The 19,701-nt window shown below is 40.5% G+C and overlaps 1 protein-coding gene across 1 annotated transcript; it reads left to right on the top strand.

Annotated features, from left to right (window-relative positions):
- Positions 1-10,025: 10,025 nt before the first annotated feature.
- spdef (SAM pointed domain containing ets transcription factor) lies at positions 10,026-18,198 on the top strand (the record flags this gene model as incomplete). Its single annotated transcript, XM_084542656.1, has 6 exons — positions 10,026-10,418; positions 15,485-15,938; positions 16,610-16,807; positions 16,941-16,988; positions 17,216-17,350; positions 18,020-18,198. The coding sequence occupies exons 2-6, from the start codon at positions 15,494-15,496 to the stop codon at positions 18,196-18,198; spliced, it is 1,005 nt and encodes a 334-aa protein (XP_084398782.1). The 5' UTR covers positions 10,026-10,418; positions 15,485-15,493.
- Positions 18,199-19,701: the final 1,503 nt, after the last annotated feature.

Raw genomic sequence — 19,701 nt, 5'->3', positions numbered from 1 at the left:
ACTATTGTTTTTAATGTTTCTACAGCTACTGGATGGACTGAAATTAAATTTGCCGCATCTCAGAATTAAGTTTAGTAACTCGTGATTACTTTAACTTATTTTTACATTTTGTTAAGTGTTGCCAGCAGAGGGCGCACTTACTCATTGTATGCATTTACCTGTTGTACGTGTGGATGTGATGTCACCACGTTATTTTTAAGTTCACGGTTGCTGGGAGGTAGCCTACCGCGAGAACGGTCGTTAAAAATACTTTCTCTGCTCATTCCTAATGCAGATGTAACCTGCTGTGTTGGCCTTAATAAAATGTGCCTGAAGGCTAAATAGAAAAGACCGAGTCAAGCTCCGCTTATTCTCCACCACGCTGAAGATGTTGCGCGACCAGCTTAACACATTTATTTACAACACTCACGGTCTCAGGGGACCGCTTAACAGAGTGGTTGGCATGGCAACTGGTGGTCGTCATTATGTAACGTCTTGCTTCTATAGCATCAAATAACTAAAACAAAACTTATACAAAAAACAACTGACACTTGAACATGCATTAACATTATACTAACTACTTAAAATGACAGAATCTATCCTTGAAAAAAATGTATTTGACATGTGTTTTAGTGTTTTAATTTGGCCCAAGTCCCGTCCACTAACATGGATCAGGTGGAGCTTAGATCTATATTGCAGTCAGTCACCAGGGGGAGCTCGACTTGCTTTGGTTTCGCTTTTGAGCAGCAATTCCACCGTCCATCTTTACACAGTCTATTGATTTATTAGTCACTTCGAACTCTGTGTCTTAGTTTCTTGCCATTAATGACTTGTTAGAGTAGAGAGACCCCTGTCTGTTTCAGGTGTGCCCACAGATGTTCCTGAATGAAAACCTAAAGTCCCCACCAGTCATTTAGAAATGAAAAAGCCACTTGGATGAAAGTACTTCAAAAAAACTCAAACAAGTCCAATCGTCTTTGTTTTAGACATTTCTTTTGAGAAACATCGCACACACTAACTGAATTCTGTCTTTGAAAAGACTTTCCATTGATATAATGCATTAGCTCCTTATCCCAACACTAACCATCTGCTAAACCCTAATCCTTACCTCTAACCTTAATTGTAGCTACCCTAAAACCGAGTTTTAACTGGTTTTAACCCTCAAAAAAATGTCCCCACAAGGACAACATGGCCCCAAAACGTTAGTATTCCACAAGAGGTTGCAACCGAAATATTTTTCCTATAGAATAATATATAACCTACCACAGCATGCATTACAACCCACGAACAGTGTGCGTTGGACATGACCTCACAAGGTTTGTAGAAGTTTTCCAAAGGTGTGACTAGGCTTCATTTGTAGTAATCAGAGTTTGAATAAAAGTAAGAGAGAACTCTGGCGCAAACTAAGAGTGCTAAAGCAGAAAATCTAAAAGCCTAAAACATACTAAAAACACTAAACTATTACTTCTGTTAGTTCAGTCGCCTCAGAACTGCTCAGGGACACAAAAGCAATTACCAAACGCTGCTTACACAGGACTGCAAAGGTTGGCAGCATCACATTTCAGGAACAACTGTCACTTGCAGATCAATTTGCAAGTCCCTGTGTGCTCTCACGCAAAAGTTGTGAAGATGTGGTTTGTACATGAGCAGGAAAAGAAAAAGAAAATAATTGATCTCCTGTTGCTGTTATGCAGATAACTGTACTGATAGTGACTGAACAGGTGCAAGACGAAGAGCTACTCGAAAGTGACTTTTAGTAAAAATACACAAATGGGAATGTCATGGTGGTGGTAAAGGAAACATTCCGTTATCGCCAAAGGTATTGGGAATCAACGTCAGGGAAACTGTTATGTGAATTGTTGATATTTTAAAGTTTAGAGCAAACCAGTGGGCTGACAGACTTACAGTAAAAGTCATTCAAAATGCTTCAACAACATGTTATAACACATCTGTCACCATGTACAAAATAACAACAACATACGAGAAATCAAAGTATCCTAAGATGCTTCTTTGAGTAATGACATGCACAAACAGTATCAAATGTCGAGAATATGGTTCAGGAGATTCCACAGAAGTGTCAGCGATGAGCACAGGAACAATTATTCAAATTCCTTTGTTTGTTTAGTGACGGCAGACTTTAATCTTAGATTTCCAATGAAAGTTTACTCTGCAGGCGGCACAGTGACATGGTGGTTAGCACTGATGCCTCATAGCAAGAACGTTCCGGGTCTTTTTGTGTGGAGTTTGCACGTTCTCCCTGTGTCTGAGTGGGTTCTCTCCAGGTACTCTGGCTTCCTCCCACTGTTCAAAGACATGCTCATTAGGTTAAACGGTGATTCTAAATTGAGTGTGAATGGTTGTCTGTCTCTCTGTGTTAGCCCTGCGATAGACTGGCGACCCGTCCAGGGTGTACCCCGCCTCTCACCTGATGACAGCTGGGATAGGCTCCAGCCCCCCCGCGGCCCTTCACAGAACAAGCAGTTACAGAAGATGAATGAATGAGTTTACTCTGCCAAATAAACACAAGTAATGTGCATTTCACCTGCCGAAGCCCTGCAGACAATCCCTCTGACTTTGATTATTAGTTTCCATTCCATAACAACATCAAAATGGTCAATGAATTTCTGTTATTTGTAATTATTAAACTAAAATGACGTCAGCTTACACGTAGCTGGGTGCGTTTAGTAAGAAAGGGTAACTGTATCTGCAGTTTCCTTTTCAGACAGACAGTGTGTATCTGTGTTTTTCGGTGGTTGCATACAGTGTCCTTTCGCATGCAGGCTGCGATCATTGAGGCGATTATTTGAATGGGGCTTGTACAGACATTGTGTGACAGGGGAAGCGAGGGCAAATATTGGCTTTTGTTTCGGCGTTAATTCTGCAAGCTCCTATCATATCTCCCATCTCTCATTGCACTTGAGTCAATAGGTTTGTTGTGTTTGATAACTGCTCATCATCTCTGTCAAGTCAAACAAGCCTGAAGCTCAAGGTGGCAAGTGACGGAATGAAACGCAGGCGTGACAGACAGACGGACAGACAGACAGTGTTTTAGTCTTGCAATGTACTGCACCTCATACGCTACAAAGCGGCTTGTCTTCTTTTACGTGGAGGCTTTTCAGCAAGTCAGCTGAAAGTTAAATTGCCAGGAAATGGATCCCAGTGGGTTTACAACTTGAACCTAAATAAAATATTTAATGAAGAACTGGTTGCTACAAGACTCTTGGGGAAATGTTTAATTTAAAAATCTCTGTCTGTCTTGCCTCCAGTCACACACACACACACACCACTCAACAAATACATGCATCATTACACAGCGGGCGAGTTCACTCCTCGAAATGATCTTTTAAAGATAAAATATTAAGAGCTTCAAACTCTCATTTAGTCATTCATTAATTCACCGAGACCGGAAGCCGCCGTGTGTTTTCATACACCATCTGGTTAACAGAGGACCTTCTGCCGTGGAAGTATCAGAGTGATAGGGATTTTATTTGTCTGGGTGGGGACCACTGCAGGCATCATAAATGTCGACCAACAAGCCAAGCTTTTGGCGACTGGACGGCTCAGAGCATGAAGAAGTCATCAGAGAGTAAACAGTGGAAGATCATTTCCTCAAGTAAAAGCAGCAATACCACAATACAAACAATAATGCTTTACAAGCAACTTTGCTCACTTGCAAAATGTCTAGTAAACTCTTTATTTCCTGCAGGTGTTGGGCACAAGTTGATTTACTGTAAATGCACATCACACTTAAATTAGGGTAATTTATGCACCTCAGATTTAGCTGATGTTGCTCATAGTGAAAAACCCAGAAAGAATTAGAACAAACTCTGTAGCTCCCCTCATCTCGAACATTATCTCCTTTTAGAGTTTGATTTCTCTGTGAAGATTTCAGTCATCTAACTCATGGAATATCTAAAACAAAGCCAAGACAAAGGCTAATGTGGACTATTTGAGTTTTCTTGAAGACGTTTTCACAACTCATCCATCCTTCAGTTATTTTCATTTTTGACACAAAACATTTTTTGTTCACTCCCTTACAACGGTTCATCCGGGCAAATGCTAATGAAGAAGGAGAGATGGCAGAAAGATAGCCCAAGAGGAAACCTTCAGACAAATGCAAACTGAAGAAGAGTCAGTGACAGATTGGGATCAAAAACACAACTTCGACAACTGTTACCATTTGCCATGAATCTAACAAATGTTTTGATGTCTGCTTGACTTAACCATGAGAAAGTATGCCTTGATACATCCTTATGAGTTTTTATCATGCTCATTAAGACTGATGTATTTGCCTTCAATCATTACATCCATAAATGAAGGGGGATTTTGGTTTAGACACAGGCAGAGTGCAAAAAAATAAAGAATTATTCTCAGCACAACCCATTTACCGCCTAATCCATCTTTGTGGCAAAATGCTTTCTTGGCGAGTTTGTCAGTAGACTTATGTGGGTGAAACCTGAAAAATAATTCCTGTGTGCTGGTACGTTACCCCACCTTTAACCACACTCAAGATATGTGTCATCTTGAATGTCATCACTTCGAAGCAGGAATTATCAAAACTGCAATCTAGCTGCCGGTCATTGGAACCTGTTATCAGAGCTTCTCTCTGGTAAAAGCACGAAGGAGCCTTTTCTGGAAGAGTCAATTATATTCTCAGCAGAGCCAAGTTGGCCAATGCAAATTGCACCACTATTAGTCAGCAGAATCTGAAAGATCCCGATTGGGTAACATTAACCTGAATGAATGGTAAATGCTGGCACAGTCAACATAAACCGGTACAACCAAAGAAACAAAAAGAAAAACATCTCAGTAGTCAACCGAATAACCGATGTAATAACTGTCTATTGAGTGAAATTGCTCAAAAGCCTCAGCTTTAAATCTACAGATAAGAAATGAAAATTTGTCAGATATAGTAAAAAGAAAGCTATTTGCTAGCTCCCATATTTCCAGCCAATAACTCATAGCCTTCATTGTGTGGTTCTAGCCTGTGAGCATGTAAAGGTCAGACAACTAGAAGGAACTGATATACTGCATACTATTTATCTTAAGGTCATTATCACTAATCATATTGGTGTCGTGAAAGTGGCTATAACCAATATTTGTGTATTAACACACAATACATTATCAGTGTCGCTTCAAACGTTGAACCAACAGAAAATGATCGACTGACTATTAGGTTATTCTTTTTTGGCAGTTGTTTTGAATTTTTTTTAGGCTGCTAATGTACCTGTTTGATCTACTCTGACTACTTTCATGATGTTGTTTGACGCCGCATTAGGCAGCTGTGTTCAGTTAGAAAGCAATCATGCAGCAAATAGAAGACAAAGTTAACCACAAGCTGGTGAACGTTGTGGAGCCAAATATCAGCTTCACTTGGCTGCTGCAGCCTGGAACAGGTATCGTATTAGTTCCAAAAAGCATCACTATGGAGAAAGCATGGCTCACCGCGTTAAAACCCCTCAACACACTTTCATCAATGCATGTCACACCTTTCGTTTCTAATCTCTAGAATCTCTAAGTCAATCGTTACGTAACACTCCATGCAATTTATCTGCATCAACGAGCTCGTTTTTGCATGTCTGCAGGATCTAACATGTCTCCACAGCATCAACTGAATCTTAAGCGTGCATAGTGCCTTGGCTCACTGCCAGGCTGTTGAAGTAGATCACTCTCAGGTTGAGGCGTAACGTTAAAGGTCAATGCACCGCTGTCTTTAAACAACTCTCTATTTTAATCAGGAAGACGTTAAAAAAGGCACAATTACCAAATTATACCAAACTGTTGGAGGAGGTGTTTTTGGTCACAGTAAGAGAAGATTACTTCAGTCTGACAATATAACACTTATTCACTCAACAAAAATTACAGTGAGGCCAGCTAAGGGTGTTTATTGACACTGCTGTGACTGCTAAGGAGGGCCGCTGACATCTGTTTACAGTAAGGACACCTGCACAATCATTACTCATATCAAGATCACAGTGGACCAATTGTGGTGTTTGAAATCCAGTCTGTTCTGCTTCTTATAGCTCAGTGTCTGTCAACAATGAGAATGTTGTCCGAGAGCCAAGGAAAAGGTCAAATGCTTGTTAAAGAAACTGCCATGCAAATTTTGTTGATGGAATGGAAACGGGTAAAGCCAAAAGCAAACAGATATGTTCTCTACACTTCACATCTTAATCATTTGGTATTGCCGTACATTCTGGCTAATTACTAACCAATTTCCTCGTATGCATTTTCAAAAAGTACACATGTGAATGCATGCGTTGGAGTATAGGAAGGCACATACATGCACGCATTCATATCCAATTTCAGTATTGAATTGTCCAATGAAAGGAGGCTGTCATCATTCACAGTTTGATTTGGTGTGTCTACAAACACAAAGCTGCTAAGTCTTGACGCAGTTTGCGCACACCCTCTACACATCTCACAATCAATCCATTCAGACTGTGTGGCTAACCATATCAAACTCACAACTCCTGTGTAGGAAATGAAAGAATAGAAAATATGTCCTGGAACTGAAAAACAACAAAAAAAAACTATAGGATTTGGAGGCCGCTATCAGAGGACAGACCATTTAGCATTTTACACGATTAATTAAAAGCAAGATTAGAGGGTAACGATTAGATAAACAGAAGTCTTAAAGAACTTTTATTGTTCTAGGTGACCACTGTTTTGCCAATAACAAGGTTTTCTTTGAAAGCCTTTTCACAAACACAAATTTAAATTACACAAAGCGGCTCTTTAGCAGAACCTTTTGTTTCAAAGCATCACTTTGCACTTAGAGCAAAAAGAATTGCACAGTTTGTTTAACTTTTGTGGTTAGATTTCCAAATTCAAACCCAAGGCAAATAATCATCTGTTTAAAAGCAGACATGTGGTGCTGACGACAGTTCCTCTGATTGCATAAGAGTCAATATTCTGAAGTAGTGAGTTCTTAATCCGCATTTGTTTTCTGCAGTTGTTATTGTTAGAAATGGAATCTGAAAAGATGTCGGGAAGCCGCTTTAATTGAGGCAAAAATCTTATGTGATCACAGTACACTGATTCAAGTGATGTGATGCATAACACATTACAAAGCAATGAATAGAAAATTATATTGCAACCCGTTTAACAAGTCTGACAGTCTGATAGTAGGAGAAATATGTGTGGAAAGCAGTTAACTTTACTACAAGAGAAAAAGGCGACAGTTTAATTTCATGTCCAATTTCAAATATACTGTTTTAATCCAGCATTTGGATAATAAATGGTAAAATATCACCAAAACCAGTGAAATGTCAAGCTGCAGAGAAAGATATGGTTGAAAGCCTTGAAACAATTGTTTTGTTTTGTTTTTTAAAAATGTATCAATTAACCACTGAATTATTTCAGTTCATTAGCTTTATCTATGAGATATGTAATCTAGTAAAAGTAATTTTAAAGATTTTGTTAAACACCTTTGTTAAATCTTAACAAGAAAATCAAAAGATGGTTGATTCAAATCCATACTGTATGCTCATGTTGATACTCAATATATATTAAATAGCTGCATTTCACTTAGTCTATGCTAAGGCTTTGCTAGCACTTTTAACCCTGCTAGCCATGGTTGGCAGCTAAGCTAGCAACAGCTAATTCTAAATTAATATTAACATTAGAGTAACTGAAGTCAGCTGATATGTTGACAATGAGTTTTTTTTTTTCAATAAGTAGTACAAAATAAAAACAAGAGCAAGTCGTGTTGTGATAAATACAGCATAAAGGTAGACACAGTGACTCACTACATTAAACAGCTAGCTGCACGTTAGCAGCTAGCTGCACGTTCGGAACTATCTGCATGTTTGCAACTAACGGCACAAGCTACAAACAGTATTTGGTATTCTTTTGGTGAAACAGCTGGGCAAACATACTGAATACACTGAAAGACAACAGAGACGCAGAATAAGTCATAAATGGTTTTAAATTAAAACTGATTTAAAATGAATTTCATTATAGGCTACTGGACTGCTTGTTGTGGATGAAGCTTCATCTTGCTTCTAGCCCATTCATTCTACGTGATACGAGATAGGCTACTTAAATATGGTTTATAGCTTCACAGTGATAAATAACTGATACATTATCCCAATACAATTTTCATGTTATTGTAGAGAAGTTAGTGCTTGCTTCCACTTAACTTCACTACATTTAAAAGAGGATTTTTGTTACTTTTTATTCAGCCATAATTGTAATTTACATATTACGATTTTATACACAAATGTATACTTGTGACATGAGATAAACAATATATAAAGTAGTTAAAATTACCTCTGCCTCTATCTGGCAATATTACCATTTTTCTGGTTGATCACTGGCTTACAAAGCACTATTGTCAAGGGGAAATTAATAATAAATAAAAAAGGTTAACATCCAAGTTCACTGAGACTGAGTTTGGGAGAAGAAATTTAATAAGGCTCATTAAGTGAAAACACTTAATGGACGACAATGGTGTGCATGATCTTTAAAATGCTGCTTATGTTTCTAGCATATGATTGTATGATTCTGAAATTGTGTATAATAAGTACTTTTCCAGCACTGATGCCTCACAGCGAGAAGGTCCCGGGTTCGAATCCATGGGCCGACTGGGCCTTTCTGTGTGGAGTTTGCATGTTCTCCCTGTGTCTGTATGCTTTCTCTCCGGGTACTCCGGCTTCCTCCCACTGTCCAAAGACATGCTAGTTAGGTTAATTGGTGATTCTAAATTGGCCGTAGGCGTGAGTGTGAATGGTCGTCTGTCTCTCTGTGTTAGCCCTGCGATAGACTGGAGACCTGTACCCTGCCTTTCGCCCGATGACAGCTGGGATAGGCTCCAGCAGACCCCGCAACCCTTAACAGGAACAAGTGGTTACAGAAGATGAATGAATGAATGAAGTACTTTTCCTTTGGCATCTTATTTTTTAGTTGCAGTTGCACAAGATGTGTTATTTGTCTCACATTACTAAAGTCACTTTGCATCTTGTATGGACAAGAGGAAACATTAACAACAATGTCAGCATGTCAGTCTTATATTACACAGAGCGGATCATGAATTAATATTAAAGTGCCACTTGTATTCTTTCCAGTTTTGTGTTCAAACAGTATTATCTAAAGTGTGTGGTAAATAATGAATTGGATTATGTCCTACAGCTGCAGGTCAACTGGTTGAAACCTGGACAGTGTTGGAAGCAAGATTCAAGTCCACGACTTCAGTCACACTATTGAAGTGTAAAAATACCCCATTGCAATTAAAAGAATTGATCATTTCAAATAAGGAAGTGGTGGTGCAGAAATATTATCAGCAAAATGTACTTTAATCGTAAAAGTACAGTTATTGCAGATATTATGATCATACATACCAGCATTTCTAAGCATAAGCAGGAGTTTACTGTGGCTGCTCAAGGTGAAACAATCTTGTCCACTGGTTTCCAGCTTAGGTCTAAGTCCCCTTCAAAGAGCAGTCGTGTTTGCTTTTCATTATAAAAAGCGTAAAGGTTTCATGGTTTATTGTCATTACAAAACATGACGTGCATGAACAAAACTACGTTCTGAGGTCCAAGCACAGCGCAGTACTAGGAAGCAAGAGAAAATATAATAAGTTTAACAATAAGAACAATAAAATCTAATCTATCTAAAACAAGCAAGGATAAAACCTACCGTGCAATTTGACATAAGAATGAGTAATAATAAACATGTGTATAAAAAGAGCATTGAGCAGGAAAAAGAAAGTGCAGAAGTGACCTGCTAACAGCTCACAAACATCTTTCACACAAAGTATTATATTTCAAATGCTTCTTTTTTTATGTAATTAATCTAAAATGTTGTCAAATAAAAGTAGTGGAAGATTTCTCTAAAGGTACTTTGTGAACCTTAGAAATTTGTTTTTATACACTTGAAACTCTTATCGTTTTAAATTTCTCTCACTTAAGCACTGAGGTCAACTAGTAGTGTTTGAGGAGGTCTGAGCTAATCTGCAAGAAAACACACACACTCACAAGCACACACACACACACACACACACACACACACACACACTGGATTGCATGCATAAGTAAACACAACTGCCCCTGTAAATATAAATTGCAGTCAATGGTGCTGGAATTCCTTTGCACTCACTCACCCAGCCACTTCGCTCCTTCTCACTCTGTACACACCCCCAGCAGGTGCTTTCACTTGACATTTCGTTTGTGGTTGTGCTTTAGGCTGTAGCTTCAGGTTAAGTGTAATTCTGCAAAAAAAAAAAAAAGACTGAGAAGGTCCAAGGCCTCGAGCTGGGGCCACGGGGACAGTCGCCAGTAAGGTAGTAGACTGAAGGAGTCCAGCGCCTGCAGCTCCTCTTTCCTCAGGTGGCACAGAGGGCCTCCTGTCTGAGGTGAACGTTGATCGGAAACCACATCTGCTGCTGCCTCCAGTCGAGTCTTTTGCTGCCTCTGGCTGTCAGAGCATCTTCATCGTAGGTAAGAAGACACAGCCTTACTCAAGATCTTGAATATTTTGTGTATGTTTTTGTCGAATATCTGTGCAACACAAACCATCGGATTTACTTACTAGTGCAAATGTGTGCATATTTTTAAAAAGCACAAATATTCAATTTGCACCAGCCTCTTAATGTTGTTGATAATGTCAGCAACATCTCGTCTTTCAGAGAACATACAGTCTACTGAGCTGCTTGTGTAGTACAATATTAACACTGGTTCCTGAATATTAATAATTTATTATTGGTTAACTTGACTTCCTCAGTCAGTTAAAATTACATCATTAACAGGAGCTGTGCTATTAAGTAAGTATACTCTGTGAAAAGATGTCCTTGGCTTCAACAAACTGCTTTAAAAACATAAATCGAAATGACAACTATGATTTTAAGGTGCGTTGCGTTAGATGTTATCAGATAATCAACCAGGTGTGTTCACAGGGTACAAAGCTATTTTATAAAGTTACTGAGTCATTTCTGTTGCTTTCTTTGCTTTCAGTCTGCATCATTTCACACTTACCTGTTTTTCTTGTTTCTATATATTGTGTTAGCTTTCACCCGGAGAGATAAAATGCAAAATGCGGTCTGATAAGAGGTGTCTGGGGGTCGGCTGTTAGATGCCGCAGCCTTAAGCTGACATAATCAAAACAGATTTATCACCCAGCATAAAACCTGGGATTGAATTATGATTTTTGGATCAAAGGAGGAAATGAAATACAGCAGCTACTCTCAAAGACACGAATAATAATCTGCGCTGTTCCTTGTGAGGAAGCCGGTGCCTTGTTATTGTCTGACTAATGTCAAACTAATCTGGATTATTACCTCACATCATGACACTGTTGGGTAGGCTGAGCCGACTCCCTTTTGGGATTGTGTAAAAATGATCGGGGACGTTTTACTTTACTAAAACAGTTTTAGACTACATATGGCCAAACACACCTTTATGATCTAAGATAGTAAATCTCACGGGAGAAGTCTGAAACAAAATGTTGAATATATATATTTTTTTTAAATCAAAAAAACACCGTTCCCCATATTCTTTTGACTTTTGCTTGTCTACTGATCATTTTCATACTGTCCCTAAGTAAATCCACTGTTGTTACTTGGTGTATGTAGTGCTGGTGAAGTTGCAAGTTATATTCCATTAGTGTTATAAAAGTGTTTTATAGTTTTTCCAACAAGATAAAGGGGTGTGACATAATTTATTTACATAATTTATAATTTACTTAAAATAGTGGTGCACATTTTCAGACAATGTCTCCTATGTGTTAATCATAATGTTTGTCCTTTGCTGAGCGCATTAAAAGTGATGAAAATGTTTGTGTAAGGCACGAAACAGAAAGCTTTAGGGAACTCAAACCTCCACGCAGCTGGCCACTCATGGTGGTATTGTGTCAGATCTGCAGTAGCAGATAGTAGTATAAATGGTCAGACACTGGATTCATTCAACCCTATGGTTAGCACCGCTGAAGAATATTTCTATTCAGATTTAGCTCAAGCTTTCAAATAATTTCCCACCCGCAAACTGGCAAAAGAAAATCCAAATTATTGTATGATTCCGTTCCAAGCTGCCCTAAAACCGTTAAAGCTGTCACACATCCTTTTGTGTCCTGCATCGCTGTCATCATTCAGACATTCAAGCCTGTCGACGTCTCTTCAGTAGATGCAGTTTGTTGAATCAGTGTCAAAACGAGTCGGTGAGAGAGAAGGCTCATGTTGTTTTACATCTTTGTCTAATCTGGACCGTTCGAATGCTGCTTTTTGATCGACGTCACATTCGGCCTTCATTGCAGGAAGTTACTTGAAGTTGGTTTGGTGTGTCCAGGTCTGGTGGAAGTGGTGGACATTAAACTCAAATGTTTCATGTGCATCATCATTTATTTGAAGCCGAGCTCCATTCCAAATGCTTTTTGTGACATGCCAGCATTTTTCAAGCATCAGTGTGAACAATTAAATGTTAAATGGTAAATGGCCTTGCTTTTATATAGTGCTTTTCTACCTATTGGCACTCAAAGCGCTTTACAGTCACAGACACATCTACCCATTCGCTCACACAAGCACTCATACATTCACACACCAGTGCCACGCACTGGGAGCAACAGGGGGTTCAGTGTCTTGCTCAAAGACACTTCGGCATGTGGTACATTCCGGGGATCGAACCGCTAACCCTCTGGTTCGTGGACAACCCGCTCCACCTACTGAGCCACAGCCGCCCCCGGCCATTAAATTTCTGTACCTTTACTATCTACATCCAGGTTTTAAAAGTCACTTTTTGAGACAGCTGCTGGTTAAACACATTCTTTTTAAATGTAAGAACCTTTGCCTTTGTGAAGTGACATGTTTCTTTCCCCATCTGCCCACACCTCCAATCTTCAGGTCCAATCTAAGTTGTATAAAGGCTATCATCGCCATCATTAACTGTGAACACGGCCCTCTGTCAAAATTAATTTGGAGCAATACCAAAACTTTTAGAGCGGTGTCATGTTCCCTAAGTATGGCCTGATGCCAGCGCACCTGACTGATCGCAGGATGAATCATCTAGTGCACAAACATCACCCTTTGGCAGTTGATACAATCTGCCTAGGGGTGGGGAAAAGGGAATAAAAGTAAAATGTAATTAAAAATAAACAGCTAGGTATCTGGGATGGCACTGGACATAAAATCAGTCTTCATAAAAAAGCAACTACCTGAAAAAAAAACACTGATTGTTACACCTGGAACTAGTTTATAATGTGAACAGAACACCTGCATGTCATTAATGCCATAAATGGCCTACGGCACACAAATACAGATACAAATCACTTCCTCCAACCAGCATACTCTCTTCCAGGCATATTGAGCAAGAGGAGGCTCTGCACAAGAATTAAACTGCTTCCTTTATCCCAGTTCTCGGAACAATGCCTTCCTTAGCCCATATAAGTTTCCCATGAGAAACAATAAACAAGAGGAAGGCGAAAAAAAATCTCCCTTTAACACTCACATGGCAAACAGTCACGCCTGGCTGTACACACTCCTTTAACTCCAGGCTCAAACAACAGCGGCAGAGCACTCGGTGAACATTTTGGTCGCCGTTAGATGGATGGCCTATACGGGCAAGATGCTCGCCTGTGACCTTTTCTTTTCTGTTTCTCACTGAATCCTCCACGTTAAACAAGACTAGACTTTGTGGTTGTTTTGATTGCTACTCATTAACTTAAATTTAAACACTTAGCTGCCTTCTGACACACAAATATTCAGCAACAATGATGGATTAGTTGCATGTTCTCTTCAAGAGGAGAATTGCAAATGTAGCGTATAGGTACCTCCTTAGTTTATTCACGTGTTTTTTAGCAGTAAAGGTAAAATAAAATAAAGGAAATAAAAATCCATTCATACAGCTGCACATATGCCTCCTCTTCATGTTAAATGAGTCCAAGCATGTAGAAAGAATGTGGTTCCCATGGTGGACGCCTGCATGGAGGGACTCCTTTCCCTTTGGTGTCAAAGGCTGACTTTGCTGAGTAAATGGAGCAAGCTCTAATGCTCCTGAAATGAATATCAGCGTCTTGACCAAACTCATTTAGAGATCAGTCAGGGCCTTAATCCCTCTCCCCGGGGGGGTGTGTTTGTGTCTTTTTCTTGTGTCCCCTCTTCCTTTTGGAAGAAGGTAATATGGCTAAATTTGCTTTGCTAATGGGCTTAGCGCAAGCTGTTACAGAGCAGAGTTGACACCCAGCAGCAGGCTGGGATGCCAGTGGCTTTTAATCTGACTCCTGATGGAGTGAAAGGGAGGGTGGGTTATAGTTTACGAGAAGTTTAGAGGAGATAAAAGGAGGACTGGGGAAGAGGGTTTTACAATGGATGGCTGAGGACCAAGGAGTAGCAGGGGGAATCTTATTTGGGGGGTTGCAGGGAAGATAGCTTCATCTAACTTTTTTCTCAGCAGTTCTTAGTAGTCGTATAATTATTATGCTCATAAGAAAAAAGACACAGATGAGTGGTTACTTGAATCCAGACTTTTCAACAAGTGGTGCCAGTCGTGTGCAGCGACAAATAAAACGCAGAATAAGAGGTGACCAAATGTAATAATAATAAAAAAGAATCGATTCTTTTAGTCTCTAAAGAGTTTCTTCTTTATTATCACTGAAAATACAAATCTGCATTTTATCTTTGAGAAAGCTTTAATGTCATTCCAACGTTGCCTAATAGTTTGATTTTGTCCTAATGGGTGTGATGCATTGTTTTCCAGACTTTATGAGACTTTAATAGTTTCTCCTTAGACACATTACGCCATGACTACTCCTGGAACATGTGCTCTGTGGGAGCACACTTTCTTACGGCCGCTGATAACCTGGTGTGTGGCAGCAGTGGTGCTTCCCATATGCCAGCTGTGGCAGGTACACATTATGGGTGCCATATGCAAGATTACACTTATGCTACACGTTATATGTCCATAAATGCACACTTCTGATAGCACTCTCCTGCTAGACCAATCAGCAGCTGCTTCATAAAACAGGCGTTCTGGTTGTTTTCATGTGGTTCGGGAACTCTCCTCTCCGCATTATCTAACTTCTATTTGATTAAAATCTCCAGCTGACAGTGGAGACAGAGGGCTGCAGAGACGGCACCTTGAAAGCCGAGGCAGACAGCAGAGCTGCCTCGGGCCTCAATTCAAGTCACCTACCCTTAAGACGTGAACCATTCTGGGCCACTGACCCACAAATAAGAGACTCAGTCAAATCCATTTTGCCCCATGCCTGTCAGCGCTGTGTGTGTTTTAGCCCTCTTCAAGGTAATTTCCTTGGTATCTCCAGTAGACTGGGGGTTCTTATAGAGCGTCATCTAGCACAGTCTCACCTCGGCTCTGCAGCTTCTCTGATGGAGTTTTTTTCAAAACAGTTGCTGGTTTAGTAGCCAGAGAAGTGCAAGAAAAGAACGGCTGGTAAAGGTAATGTTTTATCTGAGAAGATTATTTAACTCTTGTCAAATGCAGATTTAAATGAGGATTTTTCAGGGCTTTTAAAGATTTTACGTGAAGGTTGCAAGTTTAGTGTGGTTTCTCTTCATTCTCAGGTTCCAGTTATGTCAAACCCAGTGGAGAGTTTATCTGAAGGCACATTGTATGGGTCCCGGATCGGGATGACAGAGGACTCCCTCACCCTCCTGGAGCGAAGCAGAAGCTCTGGAGAACTCTGGGACATGGAGGAAAGCAAACCAAGTGTGGAAGCCTTGGAGCGAGGCATGCCAAGCTTCTACCTCTCCTGCTTTGACATGCTCCTCACCGAAGACGCCACGTGGCTGGTGAAAGTTTCCGAGGCCCCCCAAACGCTGCCTGTACCCATGACTCGCATGGAGCCCCGGGAGGGGCCAGAGCAGTGCCCCGTCATCGATAGCCAGGAACAGGGACTCTCTCCTGGGCTGGAGGGGCAGGTGGAGGAACGGTCTCTGGAGCAGGTGCAGAGCATGGTGGTGGGAGAAGTGCTGAAGGACATTGAAACAGCTTGCAAACTGCTCAACATCACCCCAGGTAGGGTTTTTTCCAACAACCGCTGCGGCAGTCTATCAAGAAGGGTGTTACAGTATTAAGGCATATAACCGACAAATAAACAAAAGCAAATAAGGCATATTTCATTACAGAAAACCCCAAAGTGCTGCTCATTATTTACAGACAAAGAAATATTGATTCAAAGATACTTAAGCTACTGGATCTTAGTCCCAAAACCAACACATATGTGTGCGGCTAGGCCAGGCGAGTTGACAGATCTCCTAAATCATGTCTTTACTGACGCAAAGCTGTGTTTGCCCGATCCAGGATCTGTTTAATCCTGACCTTTACATGAGTTCTTCTGGATTGTGACAGTGATGGTTCTTTTCTGCCAGTGGATGTGTACACAGTCTTAAGGGCGAGGTCTCTCCTGCTCGTAAAGCAAACAGAGGAAGCATTTTATTTTTATTTTTTTATGTACTGTACTGCCTCTGGCTGTCATAAACCTATGCGGTCATCTGTTCTCCTGATTTAAACTCTAGTGGCATAAAAGCACGATAACCTTGTGTAAAGGTGCTGAACTAAATACAGGCAGTGCACAGCTGAAAAAATTTAAATTGTACTAAATTGCCCTTTATCTTGCAGAAGTCAGGGTCCCAGCTGGATGTTTTCTCACCATTTTTTTTTTTTTTTACCTATCTCTTTGTCGACAGACCCCATAGAGTGGAACTCAGCGAATGTCCAGAAGTGGCTGCTGTGGACTGAGCATCTGTACAGGTTGCCCCATGCAGGAAAGGCCTTCCAGGAACTGACAGGGAAGGACCTGTGCGCCATGAGCGAGGAGGAGTTTCGTCAGCGTTCCCCGCAGTGTGGCGACACGCTGCACGCACACCTGGACATATGGAAGTCAGGTAAGTGCGTAATATTTGCTAAAGTTAATTACGGCCTGCTGCTGCACCTCCTGTGATTACTTTATTATCTGATGTTTGGCTGAACCCCTGAGTGAATGCATCAACTAATTTAAAGTCTCTCTTTTCTCCTCAGCTGCTTGGATGAAAGAGAGGTGTTCAGTTGGAGACACCAAGACTGCAAGTAGGATTGTTTTCCTCATATGGTCACAACTTAAAGATATTTACGATTAATGAAAGTTGCATTCACATTTTGCAGCTTGGCAAAAAAAAAAAAGTCTAATCTAATGCAAAGTGAAACATAGAGCTCTATGGTCTCTGTAACCCTTTGGTGTTCCGTGAACATGTCTTGTATCAATGAATCATGACACGATGACCTTAAGGACCACATGTTTTTGTTTTGTCCTGCAGGCACAGAAGAGCTGTGGTCCGAGGCAGATTCATCTTGTTCGGGTCAACCTATTCATCTGTGGCAATTCCTCAGAGAGCTCCTGCTCAAACCGCACAACTACGGGCGCTGCATCCGCTGGCTCAATAAAGAAAAGGGTACACATGCTCCATTAATTAGTTTTAGTTTTGTTTTTTTGCTTTAATTTTGCCAGACACATACTTCGATAAAAGGAGAAAATTAGAAACTTCTTAGTCTTCGGCGCTTAACCTTTGTGATTACGCTGCAGTGCTTTTATTACTAGACTGTAACCCTGCCTCTTCATCTACTTTCACTTGTTACCATCTCTTGTGCTTCATCTGTTTTAAACTCTTTCACTTCAGCAGAGTCTTCAGCTCACTGCAGCAACTAGACTTAAGCGGTCGCACTTTGAACCCTTTCACTGTTTCAGCCAACACTTTTTTTTCCAGCTTCTAATGTCAGGCAATTTTATCTCTAAAGGCTTTTAGTTATTTCCTCTCGACTCACTGTTTCACCACTTTCACTGTTTAAACTTTCTTCTCTCTCTCAAAAAAAAACACTGAAATAATAGAAAAGAAATTAAATTAAAATTCTTCATTTTTTTTTTTTTAAAGAATGAAGACAGAAACACCCCCGAAATGCAGCTCCCTGTTGCACAATTTTCTTATATCACAATAGCACAATAAATGACACACACATAAAACATGATGTCTTTGCTGGATCACATACAGCTGTTTGGGAAAAGAAAACTTATTTTGTTGTACATTGTTTTAAAACAACTTCAAACCGGTTGTGTCTCCCATCAGGCATTTTTAAAATCGAAGACTCGGCTCACGTTGCCAGACTGTGGGGACTCAGAAAGAATCGACCTGCTATGAACTATGACAAGCTGAGCCGCTCCATACGTCAGTACTACAAGAAAGGCATCATCCGCAAGCCTGACGTGTCTCAGAGACTGGTCTACCAGTTTGTTCACCCAGTATGAGGCTGCAGCAGAGAGGAAGGGAGGAGGAGGAGGAGGAGGAGGAGGAGGAGGAGGCGGTGGAAACTTACTAAATTAAAAGGACACACTATTTCGCCATGCACTTGAACGCCCAAGCTGGACAGGTGACATGGAACATGTGCACTGACCAACCCCAATGGTACACACTTCCACTGCCAACACAGAAGCGACAGCTGGCAGCTGCTGCATGGAGGCTTATCTTTGCAGAGGTCGAGAGGAAGAGACAAAACAATGTGGCTGTCGAGGCATTTTCCTGGTGATTAAAAAAGAAAAAAAAAAAGCAGAAGATAATCAATGAACTGCCTTTTCATTTGCATGATCTGCCTGTTTATCTTTCCATAATGTGAGTCCCAGTCATCATAAACTCCCAACATCATAGAGCGACAGCTGATTGCTTCAGGAAAACGCCTTTCGTCTGCAGCTACGCTTGCTTTGTCTTTTGGTTTTTCTCATCTTCACGGCCACAGATGAAAATGTGCTTAGGGTTATTTTGCAGAACCTGTTAAACCGCGGGACAGTGCACTCTCCTCTTATCTCATCTGGAAGATAGAGAGAAGGACACTTGAGCAGTTTGCTGAAGTTGGGATTGGAGGTTGAAATCCTCCAGCAGCCCTGCTGTGTCTACGTTAGTTTACTTGTACATATATGTTTTGATGGTGAAGAGTGATGCATTCATTTCGTAGCCCTGCTTTATATTTTATGTTGTCAACTCCAGTTTATATACAACTGTGCAATGCATATTATGTGTTTGTCTGAGACCCGGATTGTTCAAGACTTAATAAATAGAAAATACAAAAATATATAATTCAACCGTGGCATTTTCAAGTTTTAGCCACAATATATCCGCCTTTCTGTCAGTAATCGACACAAAATGTTGGAAGATGAATCCCTATGTTTTGTTTTGTTTTTTTATTTAGTACCACCCGCACCTGAGTGTGAATGGTTGTCTGTCTCTCTGTGTTAGCCCTGTGATAGACGGCTGACCTGCCCAGGTTGTACCCTGCCAATCATCCGGTGACAGCTGGGATAGGCTCCAGCAGACCCCCGCGACCCTTCACAGGAACAAGCGGTTACAGAAGATGAATGAATGTAGTACCACCCGTAATTTGTCTGAGTAAAACGTCTTAACCATTGTTGACTTTAAAAGTTTTAACCCATTAAGCACACGTCAGTACTGCGAGCAACTGCACTTACAGATGCTTCTCAAATGTGCCCCCCCACGACCCTCCAGGACAAGTGGTTGCAGAAGATGAATGAATGAATGTTCATTTACTCTGACCCAGTAACATACTGTATAATCTGATTCTTACACCACTGCAGGTGACATACAATTATACAAATTAACTGCGTAGCTGCTCAAATATACGCAGGCGTCTGAGAAATATCATCATCAATTCATATTTTTCAATCTATCAATCTATCTAAATACCTGTGTGTGCTAATTCGAGTTAGCATTCACTAAACGCAGCTTGCATATTATCTGCT

This window comes from Chelon labrosus (genome assembly GCF_963514085.1).
Source record: "Chelon labrosus genome assembly, chromosome: 4".
Lineage (NCBI taxonomy): Eukaryota > Metazoa > Chordata > Actinopteri > Mugiliformes > Mugilidae > Chelon > Chelon labrosus.
This window is presented reverse-complemented; position numbering and strand designations above follow the sequence as displayed.